The 19929-nt window shown below is 58.7% G+C and overlaps 2 protein-coding genes across 2 annotated transcripts in view; both read right to left on the bottom strand.

The window, feature by feature from the left end:
• Positions 1 to 1895: 1895 nt before the first annotated feature.
• Positions 1896 to 17251, bottom strand: ITIH4 (inter-alpha-trypsin inhibitor heavy chain 4). The gene is made up of 22 exons (XM_021695244.1): positions 17149 to 17251; positions 15922 to 16082; positions 13432 to 13536; positions 13123 to 13285; positions 12860 to 12970; positions 12278 to 12403; positions 11510 to 11626; positions 11085 to 11253; positions 10856 to 10981; positions 10478 to 10659; positions 10211 to 10396; positions 8464 to 8603; positions 8052 to 8206; positions 7728 to 7754; positions 7486 to 7539; positions 6906 to 7025; positions 6226 to 6372; positions 5865 to 6101; positions 4629 to 4803; positions 2850 to 3004; positions 2638 to 2734; positions 1896 to 2203 (listed from the first exon to the last, which is right to left on the bottom strand). The coding sequence occupies exons 1-22, from the start codon at positions 17236 to 17238 to the stop codon at positions 2134 to 2136; spliced, it is 2913 nt and encodes a 970-aa protein (XP_021550919.1). The 5' UTR covers positions 17239 to 17251; the 3' UTR covers positions 1896 to 2133.
• Positions 17252 to 19648: 2397 nt separating this feature from the next.
• MUSTN1 (musculoskeletal, embryonic nuclear protein 1) overlaps positions 19649 to 19929 on the bottom strand; it is a 4362-nt gene continuing 4081 nt past the window's right edge. The window contains exon 3 of the mRNA XM_044912801.1: positions 19649 to 19823. Coding sequence (XP_044768736.1) covers positions 19717 to 19823 — 107 coding nt within the window. The 3' untranslated portion in view covers positions 19649 to 19716. The remainder of the gene's footprint in view (positions 19824 to 19929) is intronic.

The raw sequence follows: 19929 nt of genomic DNA, 5'->3' as shown, positions 1-19929 counted from the left end.
TTATTCTTCAAAATGCAACCCCAACCATGCCACTTCCAGGAAGCCTTCCCTGATATTCCCCAGGTTGGACAAAATGTCTCCCCCTGGGCTCTTTGTTCTCTGGGTGGCAGCTGTCGCAGTAGGCACCGTGTCTCCCGTGGTACCCAATGTACCTGCGGCACCCGGCCCAGGGCCTGGCCTAAGTGAGTAGCTGGAAAGCACTCAGGGAACAAAACAGTGAAGGGCACGGAGCTCCTTTCAACTGTTCTCAGAGAACACCTGCTCTGTAAGTGCTCTGGGCCAGAAAGTCACCCATGACCCCCCTGCTGGGGTGCCAGTTCCACAGCCCAGCCCAGGCGATGGGGTCCCGGGGGGGGTTTGGGGTGGGCAGGCATCTTGTCCCCGGATGGTAGCACTAGCCCCCCAGCAAGCCCGGCAGAGCCCCTGAGGCTGCTCCCTTGTCTCAAGGAGCTCTGGTCTGAGCCCTTCTGAGCGGCCCCCACAAGGCGACTCAGCCCGTGACCCCCGCCCTCCGACCACGCTGGATGGGGAGGCATCAGGGCGACGGAGTGTCCCCTGCTGCTGGAGACCCCTCCCACTGGCTTCTTCTCTGACCCTTCTAGAAAGAGTCACTCTGCAAACATTCTGTAAAGCCCTAGAGCCGAGAAAAGAATGTTTCCCTGGTGATCTAGTTTGCTCCCTCCCAGCAAGCCGACGAGCTCATTTCCTGCTTTACCCTGGCCGCCAGGATGCCCGGAGCACACCCTCGGTGCCATGGTTCCCTGCCCGGCCCTGGCGCCTCTGATCCAGCTCTCTCCCCTGCTTGCCTCTTCTCTTTGATCTCATCCTCCTGGTTTTTGTTTTGTTCTCTTGATGCTCTTTATTTGTAAGCCAAAGACATGTGTCATTTTTAAAGAAGTAGGTAGAGTAATTGTAAATGGTTTCTTAGGTATGCTTTGCCTACGCAGGGATTGGGTGCCCTCTCTGGGGTGCTTAACCCTGGAGTATGGATGGCAGAGCACAGCCCTGGCAGCCCAGGATCTGGGAGCACCCCCATGGGACTGGAGGCTCCTGGGGACAGACCCTGGCTCCCTTCCTGGGGCCGGAGCCTCACCTCTGTATCCTCTCTGCCTGGACTAGCCTCTCAACAAGGCAGTGAGCAGACAGGCCTGACCCTGAGCACAGGTATGGAAATCAGACTGTGTCATGTAAACCCCATCACCAAGGGGTCCCAGAGCTTGCTGAGGACCTTGGGGAGTTGGCCTGTAAAGAACTTCTGCCCACTTTGTGCCCACCCGGGGACATTTGTTTCTAACAAGAACTTCTACCCAGTTCATGGGTCTTTTTTTTAGTTGAAACTGGTTTCCACGGACTGAGTGACCATAAAGCAGACTAAACCTTTGCTCCCAGAGTATATTCTCCTGTCCTAGACCCCCAGCTGCAAGCTAGAGCAATGTTTTATTTTATTTTATTTTATTATTTTTTTTCTCTTATTTATACTTATTTAAATTCAACTAGCCAACATATGGTACCCGTTAGTTTTTGATGTCGTGTTCAATGATTCATTAGTTGGGTATAACACCCAGTGTGGAGCAACATTTTAAATAGGTGATTTAATCTCTCCAAATCGTAGTTTCTCTGCTTATAAAATGAAGAGACTGGACTGAAATTTCGCCATGGGGCTTACTGGCCACAGGCCTTTGAAGGGCTCACGGTAGAAGATTCTAAGATTCTGGGGCGCCTGGGTGGCTCAGTCATTAAGCGTCTGCCTTCGGCTCAGGTCATGATCCCAGGGTCCTGGGATTGAGCCCCGCATCGGGCTCCCTGCTCCGTGGGAAGCCTGCTTCTCCCTCTCCCACTCCCCCTGCTTGTGTTCCCTCTCTCGCTGTGTCTCTCTCTGTCAAATAAATAAATAGAATTTAAAAAAAAGAAAAGAAGATTCTAAGATTCTAATTCTAATGTGGGATTTAGCCAGATGCAAGCAGAGATGCCCATTGCCTGGGCTTACAGCACCTGTTTTTATTGTAATGAGTCAAAATATCCTCCCCATCGCAGCCCAGGCCCCACGGGCAGCCCTCCGGTCACACGGTGGCAGTCCTCCACACACCTTTGTGCAGTATGGCGGGGGGGGGGGGCTTCACCCCTCCCTCATAACTACAGCTCCACGGACCAGCAGGAAATCTCTGTTCCTGGAGACCCCTCTTGGTAATCCAGCTTGAGCAACCTGGGATAGAAAGACGGACAGACAGAAAAATAGGTGGTCCGCAAATCTCAGGTGTGGTGGGAAGAGACGGAGACGGCTGGGGTTAGGAATGGTGAGGGTAGAGAGTCTCGGGGCCCTGAGAACTTCCTCCAGCACAGGCTGACAAGGCCCCGTCACCCAAGTGGACCCAGCTGTGTGTGGTCCTCAGGGTCCGGGGCTCTGAGACTTCAGGAGGAGTTTCCTCCTTGTGATCTCTGGGCTGGGGTGGTTTCTGTGGGTCTGAGCTGACTGTCCTTTGTGGGGTCGCTAAGACCTGGGTCACACATATCTAAAGCATCAGCCTTTGCCCTGACCGTCTCTATTTGCCGGGCAAGGACAGAGGGGTAGGGGCCCAGCTCCCAGCCTCCCAGCCCCTGCCCTTGGCCGGGCTCAGTGGCCTGCTTGCACAGAGTCACCTGGTGGCAGAGTACTCAAGGCCCTGAACCCTCAGCATTCGCTTGCTGTCATCTGCCGCTGCCGGAGGCCCCCAGAGCACGTCCTGGTAAAACTGGCCTGCGACACAAAGGGTGGGTCAGCCAGGCATAAAGACAGAGAGGGAGGCTGGGAGACACACAGAGGGAAAGGCCACTGCCTGTTCACTGCAGCGGTGGCTTGTGAGGACGCCTACCGAGGGTCCCGCCAACGCGGCTGGAGAAGCGGTGGGTGTCCCGCAGAAGGAGCCGGAGCCCCTCCCCGGGGCCGTCCCAGGGTAGCAGGCCGATGGTCACTCTGTCCGGGCTGCTGAACAGCAGGAGCCCCGCCTTGTCCATGGTCAGCTTGACGCTGCGGGGAGAGCCAGGGTCCCGAGCAGTCGGGCTGGGAGCGGGCGGGGCTGCCCTCTTGTCCCCGGGAATTCCTACTGTGGCCTCGGGTGCTGAGTCCCTTCAGTCCTTCTGGGCTTCTGTCTCCTCGTGGTAAACTGGGACCGACGGTAACTTAGATACAGCCGCTGCTTTCTTTATCAAATAAAACAATGGCCCCTTTCACTCCCTGGTTCTCTTAGATTTGGCTTCTCGTGAATACTAGTTGGATACAATTTCGGCCGGTCTTGGTACATTTCCTCTGTCCCTTTTGTTGTTACGGCCAGTGCCGCTTCCTTCTGAGGATTAGTGTTATTTAGGTCTAGAAGAGCAAGTCCCTTTCCCTTCTATCCTGTCCTTTTTTTTTACTTAAGATAACCTTTGAAGTTCTTACCTTTTTTGTTTTCTTAGGAATGTGAGGCTCTTTTAAGCATGTTGAATAGAACCCTGCTGTTACTCTGAGGTTATTTAAATGGAATTGCCCTAAACTAACGCTGTCTTCCAGTCATCATACAAGACATAGTCTGTTTTCCCTTATGTGTATCTGCCGTAGCTCATGAAAGTATTTGGACTTTTTCTTACTGCAGGCGATAGGAATTCTTTATTCCACCCTCTAGCGTGCAAGTCTGAGGCATAGAAATCCTGTCATTCTCTGTGCATTTATCAGATAATCGGAAACTTCAAGCTCTCTTATGAAATCGGGCGGTTTTCAGGTGAAGCCCTTGGATTGTCTAGGCATGCGCTCATTTGTCAAGTGGAACCCAGTCTCTGCTGTGGGGCAGGGAGAGGGCAGAGGGCAAGGCTCTCTGTACCCGGTACAGGCAGGGGGTTGCAGGGCACGGCTCAAAGAGGGTCAGGGTCCTCGGCCCCATTCCCAGGCCCCCGTGACCTCCAGAGCTGGAGAGCTGCCTCTGGAAGGCTCTGTGGTGGGGCAGCCTCACCCAGAAGAGGATGCCGTCCACTTGCATTACCCACCAGCTGCACAGTGTTTGATGCCGGGTGGACTTGTCGACTCCCATCAGAGCTCCGGGAGCATGCTAAGGATGACATTCCTAACCTGCCCCAGGAACCAGTGCTCTCCAGCTCATTGCTGTCATTACCTGGCCACACTGACCGCGCTGCCCCCCACGGCACCCCGTGGGCACAGCATGGTCTAATGGGCAAAGTGCTCCTGGACCACATCCTCTTACTGGATCTTCTGCCCCGCCCTCTGAGACTCAGGGCCGGGGAATTATCTCTGGTGATGAGTGAGGAAACAGGCTCAGAGAGGGTGAGCAGCCTGCCCAGGGTCACACAGGATTAGCAGCAGAGCTAGTTCCAAACCACACCATGCCCCACTTGGGGCAGTGACCCGGGTTAGGTATGAGGGCAGCCAGCTCCAGCCTAACTGCTCGGTGCCCTCCAGAGCAGGGGGTGGTGGTGCAGGGCTCTCTGTGTCTCTGCTCCTCCTGCGGGCGCAGCCCACTGCAGAAGACTCATGCCCAGCCACCCCGTCCTCAGGCCCGTGGGCTCAGGTCACCTGTCAGCACTGTCCCCAGCTAACTGATGGGGCCAGAGAGGTACCCAGACTAGGGAGGGGACCCAACGGGACCCAGGCAGGGGCATACCCGGGTATCACCGAGAACAGCGTCTCCTTCCACTTGTAGGCAGAGTTTCTTCGGTTCCGGGTCACTACCACGTGCTCAGGGATGGCACGGACCTGCAGCTGGGGGTTCTTGAAGGTCACCTCGATCCACGAGAACCGGGCCTTCTCTGTCTCGTACTGGGCGGTCACCTCAACCCCTGAGAGGGTCAGGGGCAGAGAGGTCAAGACCGTGGCCCCAGCTGGGCGCTGGCCTGAGCGGGACGTCCACCCAGACCCCTTCTCACCAGCTGACCTCCCCGCTCCCTTTCCCAAACACTCCCTCACACTGGGGGCTGTTTCCCACGGTCTCTCCCCTCATCCCCTGGTTTCAGATGGCTGTGGAAGGACCCCCGAATCCTCAGTGATGGCCACCTTCAGACGAGCCCCATGAGGAGGGAGTCGTGTCAGAAATCGACAAACGTTCATAAAGCCCGTGTGGTGTGCCTGGCCCGATGAGGTGCCATGGCCAAGGGCAAGATGGAAGAGGGGTGGTGCCCCCCCTCCTCTGTGAGCAAACAGACCACAGGCCTGGTGGGATGAGTGGCAGACTGCGTGGACCTGGGAGGAACCAGGGAGCCGTGCATTCTCATTGACTCTGGCCGGCTCTGCAGACGAGCGTGAGCGTCCCTGAGTGCTGTGCCTCCTTGCATCTGACCCGACACTCAGTTCAACCAGTAAGACCGTTCTGGAGGCTGGGGGTGCAGGCCTGGCCAGCACACACCTACCTCCTCCCACCATTCACCACCTCCACACCCTCCACAGTCCCACCAGCACCTTCCAGCACTCTGCTTCTGCCTGCCCCTTCCTCTGCCCAGTGGACCCCTCCTGGTCTGCCAAGGCCCAGTCACTCCTATATGACCCTGTGCAGCACCCCTGCTCCCCGGACAGCTCTTGTCTCCTCCTCTGGGTTTGCTTCCATGTCACTCTGGGCACTGACTATAGGCCACTGAGCTTATCTGTGCCCAAGTCTGTCTCCCCACCGCCGAAGTATGGCAGTGCCTGGGGCAAGTCCACATCTGGTCACCCTGGAGTGCCCAGGCCACCCTGACCTGTGTACGTGGTGCTCAGGGATGTGGCCATGCCATGATCTGGGACGGGCCTGCATGGGGCAAGGTGTGTCTCCATGGGCAGGTGTCCCGTCATTGTCTCTGGGGTAGTAAGTCGGGAGTCAGCGGTGTCTGGGTCTCTCTGGGTGGATGACTGGATGTGCACCTCTCACCTTGGTCAGGGTCTGAGAGCAGGTTCATCGGCCCCTGAGAGTGCTTGATGTCCACACAGAGGCGGTCCACGCTCTGTCTGGGCAGCATCAGGATGACGGCAGGCGCCTGGATGGCGGCTGGGACAGCAGCTGTGGTTCCTAGGGTAGGTAGAGCAGGCTGGGAGACAAGGACAAGGAGGGGACCAGGCCTGAGGGAGGCTGGCAACTGACCTGGGGGTGAGGCTGTCTTGGCTGATTCTGAAAGAAGAAAAAGTCTGGGTTTAGGAGCCCCTTCCCAAGGAGCGGGATGGGGGGAGCTGAGAGACAGAGACATGGATGTGTGGTTAGGGCTCCCTCTCGACCTCAACACTGGGAAACCCACGTGACAAGTCTGTAGAGCTCCCCGAGGCTTTCCTCTCCCAGATTCTCCTCGTTACAGGGTCAGAAGCTACTGCAGGGACTCTGGCCTGGGGGGCATCTTCGGCTCTTAAATCCACGCCGAGGAACACTTCGTCAAGAATGGAGGGGGCTTATGGAGCCGAAGCAGGTATTGGTGCAGGGCCAGAAACAGAAAGGAAGAGGGCAGTCAGGACTGAGAGCAATCAGCACGCCCTCCAGCTGTCATCGGTGCCACCCGCCCTCCACCCAGCCCCGCAACCCCGGCCACACCTACACCCAACTTAGGAGAGCCTTTGTAATGGGATTTTCAAACAGGAGAGCGTGCCATTAGGGAAAATGGAGAAGACACAGGGTCTAGCCTGGCTCTGCGCTGTTTCTGAGTCCAGACCTGGAGATCAGGAACAGCTCAAGGGTCCACTGCTGGCTTTGGAAATGGAGGAAGACATCCCTTTCTAGAAGGTTCCATCCTGAGCCAGCCTCCAGAGTGTAATCAATCCAATTCAGTGAAAATAAAGTACACATTATGTCATGTCATGCCCCACCGCAACTCGCCCTGGTTTGCGCCCAGCCCTGTGCTTTGTGCTTTACCTCGCTAACTCCAGGGCCATGTTTAATGATCATCTTGAGAAAATTAGACCCTCAGAGGGTCAGAAAGTGGCTTACCTAACAACATGTCCGGTAGCAGTGATTTTCCAGCCATAAGTGGGTAAGGATGAGGAGGACTAAGAGGTCCCTGCGGTCTGGCTCTCCCTAGGTCACTAGGTGACTTCCCGGAAGGTCCAGCTTTGGAAAAGTTGACACACGCAGCCTTCTCTCAAGCAGTGTCATGGCTCCCCATGGCCGGGGCCCTGGGGCCCAGGTCAGGAGAGGGATGTGGAGAGGGCAGATGGCTCCCCTCCCTACACTCATCACTCTGGGAGCCTGTCCCTCCATGGCCAGGAGAAGTTCAGCGTGGGAGCAATGGACACTTCTCGAGCCCTTCACCCGCTGTCCCTGGAATACAAGCCCCCGCCCCCGCCCCTGACTCAGACTACCTTGTCCTCTACAGCCTCCTCTTTCAGTGAGGACAGAGTCTGTATAGATGCCTCCTAATCAGATATAACTGGACCTGAGTCCTAGCCCTGCCAACCAGCCAGGTGAGCCGGGCAAGTCACTCCCGCAACAACCAGGGCAGAGCCTAGTCTGTGTCTGGGGTTAAGGTCCTGTCACTCTCCCCCACCCCTCCCCTTCCCTCCTTTGCCACCTGTTATTCTGGACCTTCTGCCTCCAGCGGTACGAAATCTAGAGAGTGGACCACCTGGAAATCAGAGGGACCTGGGTTTGCTTCTGGGATATACTTCTTTGGGGTCCCCAGCTGACCAGGGATTGTGTCCCTAAGTGCCCAGGACAGGGTCTGAGTAGCAGCAACCTCGTGGGGCTGGGGCCTTAGGCCCTGTGTCAGCCAAGTGTCCCCCGACCCAGCCTTTGAAGGAATTAAGCCCTTACCTAAGTACAAGTTCTTGTGTTTGTTTTCTGGATAAAACAAAAAGAGAGAAAAGGAAATACACTGTTAGAGTGGTTTCGACAAGTTCAAAGTGCTTCTGTTTAAACTTGCTTCCCAACCCCAGCACTGAATAGGTGCGGTGAACTCTGGGGTCAGGAGACCTGGCCTCAGCTTCCTCATCAATGGGATGGGATGAGTGTCTGGGGGATCCTGGGAAATTAGGGATGGCCGGGTCGGGGACTTGGTGGGGACACGGGAAAGGCTCTGGAGGACGCTAGGTCAAAACTGTGCTGCCAAGGAGGCTGGGGTCCTACTCTCACACCTACTGGTTTCCACAGGCTTCTCAGCAACTTCAGACCATTCTTTGCCTTCAGGTTTGGTGACCACCATGGACGTGAGGGGAGTGACAAAGCTATAGTGGAGCGACAAGCTCAGAGCTCGGGTCTCGAGGGCCTGTTTCTCAGCATCGGATGCCGAAATCCTGCAGGTGGGGGATATCAGAGGCTCAGCAGGTCCTCCCCAGATGCTTAGTCAGATTCTCCCTCCCTTCCAGACCCTTCTGGGAGGTTCCCACTGGGAGAGTCTGGAGCTCACCCACGATGCCACCAGCCCCTCTCTCTATGCCCGGGAGATACCCCGGGCCAGCTGCACCTGCCCCCCGCACCGGGGAAAGCTTGGGAAGGTGCTTGGGCTGTGTGTGGCTATCCCAGCAGGCACTCGAGGGTGTGGGCCACCCACATTTGCTCCAGCAGTTGCTGGATGGTCAAGTATGCCCAGAGTCTCTCCATGAAGCTGTGGAAGATGTACTTGGGGTTCTGGAACTCGTTCTCCTGCTCCGCCACACTGGACTCCGTTTGGAAGGTGATGTTCTGCATGCGCTGGAAAGAGGGGCCCAGCCCGGGCAGGGGCAGTGAGGGCCCCTCCAAGGCCAGCATGGCAGGCACAGAGCCGGAACTCAGGTCAGACCGACCCTTCCAGAGAAAGGGAAATGAGAATGGGATCCGAACACCCGGCCAGGGTAGAAACAGCAAGAGGAAGGAAGGGCAAGTGCAGTGTGGGGGCAGAAAGGGGCCCCAGGGACATTCCACACTCACCCCAAATATGGAGACTCTGGGGACAAAGAGGGAAGAGCCTTCTCCTGAAGTCAGTGGCAGAGTTGAGAAGAGAACTCAGGTGGCATGGCCCTGATAGGGCTTGGGGCCCCGTCCGCCCCAACCAGCAGTCCCCTGCCCAAGCTGGTGCCCTCTGCTGGGGCTGGGCGCGGCAGGATGGTGGCAGTAAGGCGGATGCCAAGCTCTGGGTAGACTGCTGCTTCCTTCCCCAGGGCGGGGCCTTCTGGTCTCAGGCTGCCTTGCCCGCAGTCTGGGAAGTGGGGTCTGGGGACAGAGGAACCCTGCCCTCTCTCACCCCTGCTCCACACAGCAGCCGAAGACCTTATCGTGGATCAGATCCCACTACCCCTTGCTGGAACCACTCCTCTGTCTCTCGCCTGCATGGGTTTCCCAAAACTGCCCCATGCAGGCCACCTGCGTGAATTTTGCCCTGTCCACACACACAGCGATTTGTTTGATGGTTTTCCTTAAAGGAACTTTAAATAGATGAATACTATTTATTTAGCCTTGTCCCAAGCAATCATATCTGCGAAAGTCTTAGGTCTGGTGTTCAAGTTCTATTTTCCGGGAGACGCATTAAAATAAATACACAACTACTGAAACAAGGACATGTTTGTGAACTACCTGGAGCCACCCCGAGTTCTGCAGTTTGGGAACCCCTGGCCTTCAGGTTACTATTAGCAGCTAACGTGAATGGAGTGGTTATACTGGGGCCAGACATTAATCCCCACAGCAGCCTTATAAGATGGGTAGGGTGACCTATTCTGATTTTTACACAGGAGGAAACTGAGGCACAGGAAGGTTACGTGATCTGCCTCAGGCCTCACCTCTGCATGGTGGCAGAGTGGGTTTGAACCCAGGTTTAAACCCAGCCTGCAGCTCCCTGGTTGTGTGAGGATTTACCCGCACTGTCTCTCCCGAGAGGACAGTATCCCCAGGGCTAGAGAAGGACCTAGAGCAGAGCAGGTGCTGTTTCTCTCCGTGGAATGAGAGGGCCTCTCGAGGCACAGAGGCAGAGATGGGCACCACGAGGGGAGCCGGGCTCTTGACCTGGCTGCTTTGGGGCCCGAGGCAAGTTGCCTGCTCTGCCTGGACCTCAGCCTGCTCATTTGCGAAATGGGAGCAGTCTCCCCTGGCCGACCGCAGCCTCCAAGGGCCGGTGTGAGGCCAGGAGGGCATGCCAAGCACCTGGTGCTCTCAGGACCAGCAGCAGCACCGACGGACTGCTAAGTGTCATCTCTAAGTGGCAGAGGGCACCGTGTGACTTGTGCAAGGTCAGTCGCTGGAGCCCTGCCGGGCTGGCGTTTGAACCCGGCCCCTCTGACTGCCTGCCCCAGCTGCCCCTCCCCTGCAGAGGGGCTGGCCACACTCACCAGCTGCCCCCTGACTTTGGCTGAGAGTACATCGGGGCTCTGGTCCCGGAGCTTCCCGGCCACGACGATCTCGGAGCCTTTGAAGAGCAGCCGGAAGTTGTCCCGTGAGACCTCCTCCACCGCGTTGCTGGGGTACTCAAAGGTCACCGCTGTCAGCAGTGGGTTGGCCACTTCCTGGTAGAAGTCCTGCAAGGTGGGGGGTGTCACGAGTGCGGGGCCGGGCTCCGCCCGCCTCACCCAGGCGGCCCCCCCGGGGCCCTCTGGCACCTGCAGCTGCAGGGTGGAGTCCGAGTCCTCATAGATGCGCCGAGTCAGGCCGCCGTTATCTAGCGCCAGCTTCTCTAGGAAGGCAAGGCTGACGTCGAAGCCAAAGCCCAGGCAGAAGAGGCTGTACTGGCCATCTATAGCTTCCTTCACGTTCTTCTGGATCCTTGCAGGGTTGGTCTCCCCTGGACCCAGCGGTGTGGGAAGGGGGAGTGAAGAAACAGTGATTTGTTCAAAGATACTTCTGGAATCTCAGAGCCAGAGGGGCCTCAGATACGCCCCCCACCCCAGCCTCGGGTCCCACGGGAAGCCAGGGAGAACCCCAGCTGACCGCCCCCCCCACGGGGCAGCGTGTCCCGGAGTGGCTGGCGGTGCCCTCACCCATGGTGGGGTCGCCGTCGGTGAGCAGGATGATGAGGGAGACGCTCCCCTCCGGCAGCAGCTCCTTCTGGTTGGCGCTGTCCAGCAGCTGCACGGCCAGCAGCATCGCGTCGTTGATGTTGGTCCCTGGGGGGCACGTACTCTCAGGGTGGTAGCTTCCAGCCCGGCTGCCCAGGCTGGGCTCGCTGCACCAGAAGCCGCCACGCTGCAGGGCCCCAGAAGCGCTCACCTCCTTGGGTCTGGATGCTGGCAGCATAGCTCCTGGCCTGGTTCACATTCTCGGCTGAGGCCGGCACCAGCAAGGGCTTCCACTGGGCCGCCTCACCGCTGAAGCTGATAAGATTGAACTGGTCATTGGGGCTGAGGTCATCCAGGATCTTGATTAAGGCTTCCTGGGTCTGGGCAGGAGGGTGGGAGACTCAGGAGGGTGTCTGAGTGGGCCTCCCTGGGGCTCATGTGTACTTGGGCTGGCATCCGAGGGCTCCCACGGTCAATGCTCTTGGGGCAGGCAATGCCCACACTCTGGCCAATCTCAACCCCTGGGTGCCCCCTACCCCAGGAAGATGGAGGAGGGAGAATGCCTCCTGGACCAGACCCAATGGCATGAGGCATGTGTGAGTTTCCAGGGCTGTGCCCTTAGCCAGAGGGACCCACCTGCTCTATCTTCCTGCCTCTCATGGAGCCGCTTTTGTCAATGACAAAGATCACATTCTTGGGTATGGTGGGCAGGCCTTCGGGGGCAAAGTAGTGCACAAAGTAGCCACTCTCGATCTGTGATCAGAGTGAAACAAACCCAGGTAATAAGAGCTGCAGCCCTGCCCTGCCCCCGACCAGTCTTCTCACCCTAATCCTTGGGTTCCTCTCTTCACACAGCCCCCTCTGTCTCTGTCCCACTGCTGACCTCCCAAATCTTCACCATCTTCCACGGCTCAGTCCAGCCCCTCTCTTGCCTTCCCTGCTCACACATGGTCCACTAGAACTCTACCCCCACTTTATCTCCTATTTGTTTTAGTATTTGAGGCAACTTATCACAAAAAGTTTAGACATTCTAAGCCTAAAATCCATTAAAAGACTAAAGACTTTAAAAACAAGGTCCATCAAAGGTGAAAAGGGAAAGCACAATGATGCCAGAAACTTGTGTGAAAGAAGCTACTGCCACTGAGCATAAAACTGAACTGTGAGCCTCCTGGCAGCCAAGGCAATAAGGGAAATCCTACAGGGCATCTCTTTAGCAGAGGTGAAACTTCTGTGCCTCCAAGAGAAAATTGTTTCAGGGACAACATAACAAAATTACTTGTTTTTGGCCTGTGCTGCCACTGGTTCACCCTGATAAGTAGGGGCAGTTATTTTGCATTTCATTCTAGAACATACAAGCTCAGGCCCTTTTCTGGTTGCCCTACTCTTGCCTTAGAGCCCACACACCTGAATGGAGCCCCCGGAGAGGGTCCGGTGCACATCGTAGCGGACGATGAAGTTGCCATCCAGGACTGTGTCCTGCTGCCCTGGTGACATTTGCTGGGAGAGCGTGGGCTTGAATTGGATGTGAGCCTGGGGAAGGATGGGCTGGAGTTGGGAGGAGCCCCATGGTCACCCCCACCCCCTCTGAAGCAAGAATTCCAGGATGCGGCCTTGGGCCACAGTCCATGGAACGTTCTCTGAGGCCAAGCTGTTGGAGAGACTGCCTCCATACAGGGGAGTGGGAGCTATGTGAGCAGAGGCTGGGCTCAGTTTGCACAGGATCCTGCTGGTGACCCCTCCCCGCCATGGGTCCCTCACTCGGCCTCCTCCCCATGGCCTTCTCCCCATCTCAGGCTCCACACCAGCACCCAGCAGCCTTCTCTAGGCCCTCCTCCACCTTGGCCAAGTGGCAGCATGGACACAGACCTCCGAAGTCCCTCCAGCTCAGAGAGTCTGCCCATTTGTCCCGCTCTCTGGACAGACTCATACGGCTGGCCTGACAACAGGCCCCTGGGGACCCTTGCCCGCCGACCGAGGCAGGCCCACCTTGGTCTTGTTCTGCGAGACAGTGAGGGCGTCTGCCAGTTCGTTGGTCATGAAGGTGCTCTCTGTCTCCAGAAAGCTGATGCCCTGAGGCTCGAAGATGTGAATGTCCATCTGGAGGCAAGCAGTGGGTCACTGGGTCGGCCAGAGTTGGGGCTGGGCCTCACAGGAGGCAGAGGGGGAAGGAGGGGCTGCCCTCAGCGGAGCAGGTGTCTTCCTGGAGCAAACCCCCCTCCCCCGGACCGGGGAGCGGGCAATGCCGGTACCTGAAGGTGCTTGACCAGCTGCTGGGGCTGGACTTTCAGCAGCAGCTCATATGCTCCCAGATACCGCTTGAGCAGCTCCTCATACACCAGCTCGAAGGTGACCTTGGCAGCGGGAGCCACACTGACCGACACCTGGAACTGCTCCGTCTTTCTTCCGCTGGCCCTGGGGGAGGAGAGCAGCAGGTCTGCCTCTCCAGGCCAGGCAGGGTATGGCCACCGGAGGCCGGAGGGGGTCTGCAGGGCTGAAGGCAGGGGCAGCCTCCCCGGCCCCCCCGGCCGGGGTCCCTCCCACCACCCGCTTTGGCTCACTTGACGAGGCCAGCGCTCTCGCCCCTGGCCACAGCCGCGCTGTACTGTTCCTGGGCTGCAGCCTTCTCCTTGATGTTCCCTGGGTAGGTCACACCTCCGATGACCCTGGGGCAGGGTGGCAGGCGTTGTGAAGGGCTTGATAGGAGCTGCTCACTCCAATCCCACCTCCTCCAGGGAGGCTCCCTGGACCTGGTGTGCCTCTTAACAGACCGACTCTTGTCTTTGCCTGAGCCCACCCATTTCTTTCTTTCTTTCTTCTTATTATTTTTTAAAGATTTTATTTATTCAATTGTCAGAGAGAGAACGAGAGCACAAGCAGGGGGAACGGCAGGCAGAGGGAGAAGCGGGCTCCTCGCTAAGCAGGGAGCCCGATGCGGGGCTCGATCCCAGGACCCCGGGATCATGACCTGAGCTGAAGGCAGACGCTTAACCGACTGAGCCACCCAGGCGCCCAGCCTACTCACTTATTATGTACTTAACGTATACAAGACTCTGTGCAGGGCCCTGGATGAGGGTGGCGGGCCTTTGCGAGCCATGCTAGGCTTCTGTCTACCCTGCAGCACGCACAGTGTTGGTAAACATACATTTACTGAACAGCCCAGGGAGGCAGGTTGCGGGGGAGGCAGGGCTGAGGTAGAGCCTGGCCTCCACCCTTGCAGCCTGGCCCCACATTCCAGCTTGCCCGGTCTACCTCACAGCCTGCCCCCAGCGGAACTGGTCGGTCACCAGCGGGAGCTTCCCGGGGCGCACTTTTGCCCAGCTTGCATGCAGCTGTGCGGGCAGCCAGAGGGGGAGCGGGGTGCCGGGCTCCCAGGCCAGTGGGAAACGCGGGTCTGAGAGGCTCTGACCCCTCTCCCTGCAGCTGGCCCCTCTTCCCGCCGGCACACAGAGGCGGGCCTCTGTGGAAGTAGGTTTGGGACAACTGCTGCACGGGGCCCCCAGGGCTGTGCACACAATCCTAACGGCTATTCTTTGGGACTAGAAGGAACTGCTGGGGCTTTTCCTCTGGAAGGAGAAGAACTGCTCCAGACCCTCCTTGTGAGGTGAGCAGGGACGTGTCAGCGAACCTACGCCTGGTCCACCTGGGTGGGCTGAAAGGGTGACAGTGGGCAGGGGTGGGCAGGGTGGGTGTAGCTAGGGCATTAAGACCCAGTGTCCCACCTCCCCACCTTCCTGACCTTCCTGATCACAATTTAACTCTGCGCGAGGGATGCTGCTGCTGAGCGGGCCACAGGGCTCCTCCTCCCAGATGCCCCAGCTGGGACTCCCCGCCAGGCCAGAGAGCAGGGCACCCTGCCCCCCGCTTCCCCATCCCCTGCAGCAACACCATCTGGACCCAGAGAGGGGTGCAGGCCCTGGGCTCTCAGCACATGCCATGCGTCTGGAAGCTGGCTGCCTGCTGGTCTTGGCCCCCCGTCGGAGGCTGGGGGTACCCTGCAGCGCTCAGACTGCAAGTCGGGCAGCACAGGCCTGGCTCCAGGATTAGGAGAAGCAGGGGGCTGCTGACGGGGGTGGCACAGGGAGCGAGGAAGAAGCTGACCGCAGGGACCCAGGCCCCACCGCAGTTATTTCAGAGGTCTCAGGGTAGTTGGGGGACCCCGGCCGAGAGACGCTTGCTCTGGGCCCCATCCATCACCCTCCCTCAGTTGCCGGGATCAGCGTCTCTCTGGCCTGCCCTCAATCACTACCTCTCTCGTGGGGCCAGGGGCAGACGGGGAGGGTTCTCAGGCATTTAGCAAACATTGCAAAAGAGTCGGGAAGGGTGGGGGAGGACAGTAGAGGACAAGGTGAGGAGCAGCCCTGAGCCACAGAGTCCACAGAAATCCCAGGGGCCTCCCCTGCGGCCTTGGGCCCAGAGCAGAAAGGCCCTCTGCTGTGTCCCAGGTGGGAGGGAGGGGACGAGCTGGCTTAGAACTTCCTGCGACAAAGAGATCGCCCTCCTCGAGGCATTGCTCCACTGTGGGGCAGCCCAGGAGTTAGGAAGCCATCTGTATTCTGAGCTGGACTCTGCCTTTTGTGACTCCCTCCTGCCTGGGCCTGGCCTCAGAATGCCCCAACTCCACTCTTCAGAGGCAAAGACACCAAGATGCTGTGGTTCTCCATCTGTCAACTGGGCAGGTTGGTGGATGGTGGCTGGCGGGAGGGATAAATGGAAGGGTGGGTGGAGGGATGGATAGAGGGAGGGAGGGATGGAGAGATGGAGGTAAGGATGAAGGGAGGGAGGAAGGGAGGGAGGGACGGTTGGCAGGAGGGCTGGATGGGTGGAGGATGGAGGGATGGAACATCTCTGACAATGCATGAAGTTCATGGGCAAAGCCTCTGGTCCCTTGTATTGCCTGCAGGCAGAGCACACACGCCTAAGGCATCCATCCTGGCTCACCTCACATCAGGAAGAGGGTCGCTCTTCCCGACAGGGTGTCGCCAGGGAAGATGGTGTCATGGTGCTGGGTTGCAGGAGGGCGACGGGGAAGAGGGCAGGAAGGCACCTACATGGAGAAGTTGGTGATGAAGGCTCTCTTGGGCAGCTCCACCTGGAAGGTGGCCTCCTGCGTAACACTGGCCCTGTTGACCACCCTGCTGGTGACGACGGTGTGGGCAAATCTGGACGAGACCTTGGAGTCCACGCTGAGGCTGTAGATGTTGATGCCATTCTGGACCAGTGAAGGGGGAGGGGTGGGACTGTTTGAATGCCACCCCAGCTTGAGACAGCACTCTTTAAGAGGGGGACCTGCCCTTGGTCCCCGACACCACTGAACCACCAAGCCCCTGGCCAAACCCCACGAGGCATTTCACATGTGAACGCTGGTCTCACAGCAGAGGGAGCTGCGTGCTTCATCCCCCACCCTTCAGTGTGTCCGGGAGGTGACTGTCACTTTCTCCTCGGGCCGGGGGCCTTAGAGGGGTCAGGCAGCTTCACATTTGATCATAGCTCTGCCCAGTGAAAGGGTAGTGAACAAGTTCTGCGATTTCTGGTGCCCTCGGCCTCCATGGAAACTGGGAAAACAGCTCTTGCCTGTCTCCCACCAGGTGCTTACAGGAGCTGGGAAAACGTGGAGGAGACGGGGGGCCCAGTCTCTAATTACTGGGAGCCTTCCTCTTTGCCCCCCTTGACCCTGCGGCCCTGGACCCTCCCCAGGTAGACGCTCTTCTCCTCCAGGTCTGCGGTTCCCCAGGAAGGACGTGTGCACGCCTGCAGCCTTGCACACCTGCTCTCTGCACATGGCATGTTCAGGCGCACGCGCGGCTTAGCACCGAGGCCGGGTGGCTTGTGGAGTGTCTGCTCGGTGGCAGACATTGGATGAAGTTCTTTCTAGATCTTTACAGGTTTGATCTTCATGACAAAGCTCTGAATAGCTTTTCTTTTTGCCGTTTTACAGATGAGGAAACGGACACCGAGAGCATAAATAACTCCTGCGCGGCCACTCAGCCAGGGAGAGGGAGAGGCGGGCTCCTGGAGCCCATTCTCGCCCAGCCCACCCACCCCCTGCCGGCGCCCGGCGTTGGCTCGCTGGGCCGCATCGCCTCCCCGTAAAGCGGGAGCGGGGTCTCCCTGCTGTTAAATGGGAGAGCATCCAGAGAGCGCCCAGGCTAATGCCGGGCGGCTTCGCGCACGCGCTGGTCCACGCTCGCCCGGCCGCACGTGCTTGCACACACACAGGCTCTCCTTGTTCGTCGGCTCACGCCACCCCCGCTCGGGCACCCGCGGATGCCCGTTACCTTCTGGGCGGCCGCTGTGTGGAGGGCAGCCAGCAGCAAGAACAGCACCTGCACGAGGCCCCAGGGGCGGCCGGGGGCCGAAGGCTTCATTTGGGCTCCAGTGCCTGGCGGGTCGCTTCTGAACTTGGGAGGAGGTGGGGAATGAATTAGTAACATGCTCGCGGCCCCGCCCCTCTGGGGGCGGCTTCTGGGAAGTTGGGATCTCCAAGCCAAAAATTGCAGTAGCCTCAGCTAAGCAAACTGTGAATGTCCCGTGGACCTTGGCTGGGGCTAGGAACACGTAGTGAGGAGAAGCGGGCTCAGGTGGGAAGTGGGTCTGGCTCTCCCTTTGAAAAGTCCAGAATCATCCCAGGCCACTACCAACCCCTCGCACCAGCCCTTCCACCAGCGGGCTCCCTAGGTCTGGGAGATGCAACAGTGAACCAGCCTGCTCTCCCTAAGCCCAGCCTGGGAGAAACAGGGATGGCCCAGACCAAGGGGGCTAGGGAGTGGCTTCTGGGTGGGGGCAACGGGGACCCGAAAGGTACTGAGCAGCCATTGGGGTGTCTGACTGGGGCAAGATCTGCTGGGGTAGGGGCAGGACGGAGACCCCTTGTTTCTGGGGTGAGAGAGACTGGGCCCAGGAGTCCTCTTCTCTGCGTTTGGGTCCCAGGCTGCTGTCGGGCCCCATTAATCTAGCTAGGGCTCTTGGTTCAACCCCAGCAGGGCCCCCAGAATGAGACCCGCACTTTGGCAATACCAACCGAGAGCCATAAAGATGCCCCGCACCTCGAGGCCCAGAGATCTCCCTCCAGGGCATTTATTGAGAGGAAGGCATGGAACAGTGAGGTGGTGTGTGCACTCGGCGGCCCACGGGGTCAGTCATGCCGAGGGAGCCCGTGAGTCACGGCTAGCGTGAGAATGTGGAGGCGGCAGCACACCGGGGCGGTGCCACGGTCCCGAGCCGGACTGGAGGGAGGGCACTGGAAGGCGTGGGCTAGGATTACCGGTAACTTTTCTCAATTATCCTTTAATAAACTTGAAATGTCTTTGTAACAAATAGCAACGAAGTGAATAAATATTGAGGGATCTGGACGAAGCTGGTGCTTGTGTCCCTGGCGGTCCCAGCTCCTGGGTCTGGCCACGGGTAAGGTTCAGCAGTGTGGCCAGGTGCCAAACCCTGAGTCAAGGCTGGCTTGGTGACACTGGTGGGGGTGGGGGGAGCAGCCACGTTGGGGGCCCACACAAGATTCTGAGGCAGTGACTGGCCGCCGGGGTCTCCTCCATCAAGGCCAGCAGCATCCAGCTCGGGGGAAAGGGCAGCAGAGACCCGGGTGCTGTGTCTGGCTGCGAGTAAGTGTCCCCCTTCCTTAGCACACCTGCAGCCAGAAGCATCTCTCTGCACGTCTATACTGCTTGCCCTTTGGCTCTGAATAAGGTTGGGATCATATGGGGCTTCACACCCCTGCGGCAATCTGAAAAGAGCCTCCCCAAGGAGCACAGAGGGCAGGCCCAGGCCCTGTCCCACCGGAGGTCTGCTCCTCGGGGCACAGAGCACAGGCCCAGCCTAGAAGCAGCTATATAAGGAGGCCAGGCTGGCTGAGGACGTGGGAAAGGCTCCGAGCAGCCAGCCCCACCTGCCCAGGGGGCCGGCCGGCTTCCCTGCAGACAGCAGCCCTGAGTCGGGTGCCGCAAGGCCCGGCCCTGCTGGTCCAGCCTGGGACTCTGCCCGTGGTTTTGCCGTCACAGGGGGATGGGCCTCTGCAGGCCCAGATCTGACGGCTCCACGCACACAGGGGACACTGAGGCCTCGTGAGCCAAGGGCCTGGAGTTCCCATGATGCAGGCAGAGCTGTGGGAGTGGCAAGGGGGAGGCTCACCCTGTGCGTGGGACAACAGCTCAGGAGGTAGCCTACCACTGGCCAGAGAGGGGCCTCGACCTGGCTCTGTCTTTGAGGGGTATGAGCTGGCAAGGAGGTAGTGCAAACAGGGGTGCAGGGGGGAAGGGGCTGGGAGGTCCCTGGTCTGGCAGAGCCTTGGAGTCCTTGGACGCATCTCGATGGTTTCTGTGGAAGGCAGGCAGAGGGGTGAGCCTCGGGCCCCCACCTGCTTCACTCTGAGCAGTGTTCCTGTGGCCCTTGTCATACAGGAGGGGAAATCGAGGCTCAGAAAGGGAGACTGGTTTGAAGTCATACAGGAGCTCAGCACCAGGTCTCCACGTCCAAGGCTCTTTCTAGGATGTGGCAGTAGCCATAATAGCACCTGCCTTACCCTCTGGGACCTCCCAAAAGCCCACGAAGGGTACGGAACATGGCCCACACCCTAACCCGCCTGCCCCTCCCCTACACTTAGTGGCCATGGCCGGTGACTAACTAACAGCCTCCAAATGCTGGGGCCACGTGGGCATGCTCTTTATTGGTGTTCCCTGGGTGCTGGTGCAGAGTCCCTGGGCCGAGGGGCCAGGGCTGTGAGGGGTGGGTGGCTGTTGCACAGGCAGCAGGTAAGAAGGTGCATTCTGGCATAAAAGAGTTTTTGGGAAAGGCTCCTGCGTCTGGGAGTTGGCAGCGGCAAGGGGAATGGGGCGCACGTCTTAGCCAAAGATGCTCTTGGCAGGTCTGGCTTTGGGCTTCTCGAAGACGGTCTCAGTGCCGGTCCGGTTGCTGCTGAACACAGATGGGGCGGTGGAGCCAGCTCGTTCTGTGGGGAAGATGGGGAGGTGGCAGAGGGGCATTTGTGGGGGGTGCCCCCCTGAGCTCAAGAGCTCTGGACTCTCAGGAAATGACCCTGGGACCCCTCCCCCTGT

The sequence above is a fragment of the Neomonachus schauinslandi genome, chromosome 1 (genome assembly GCF_002201575.2).
Source record: "Neomonachus schauinslandi chromosome 1, ASM220157v2, whole genome shotgun sequence".
In the NCBI taxonomy this organism is placed as follows: domain Eukaryota; kingdom Metazoa; phylum Chordata; class Mammalia; order Carnivora; family Phocidae; genus Neomonachus; species Neomonachus schauinslandi.
The sequence above is the reverse complement of the archived record's forward strand: the minus strand, read 5'-3'. Positions and strand labels throughout refer to the sequence as shown.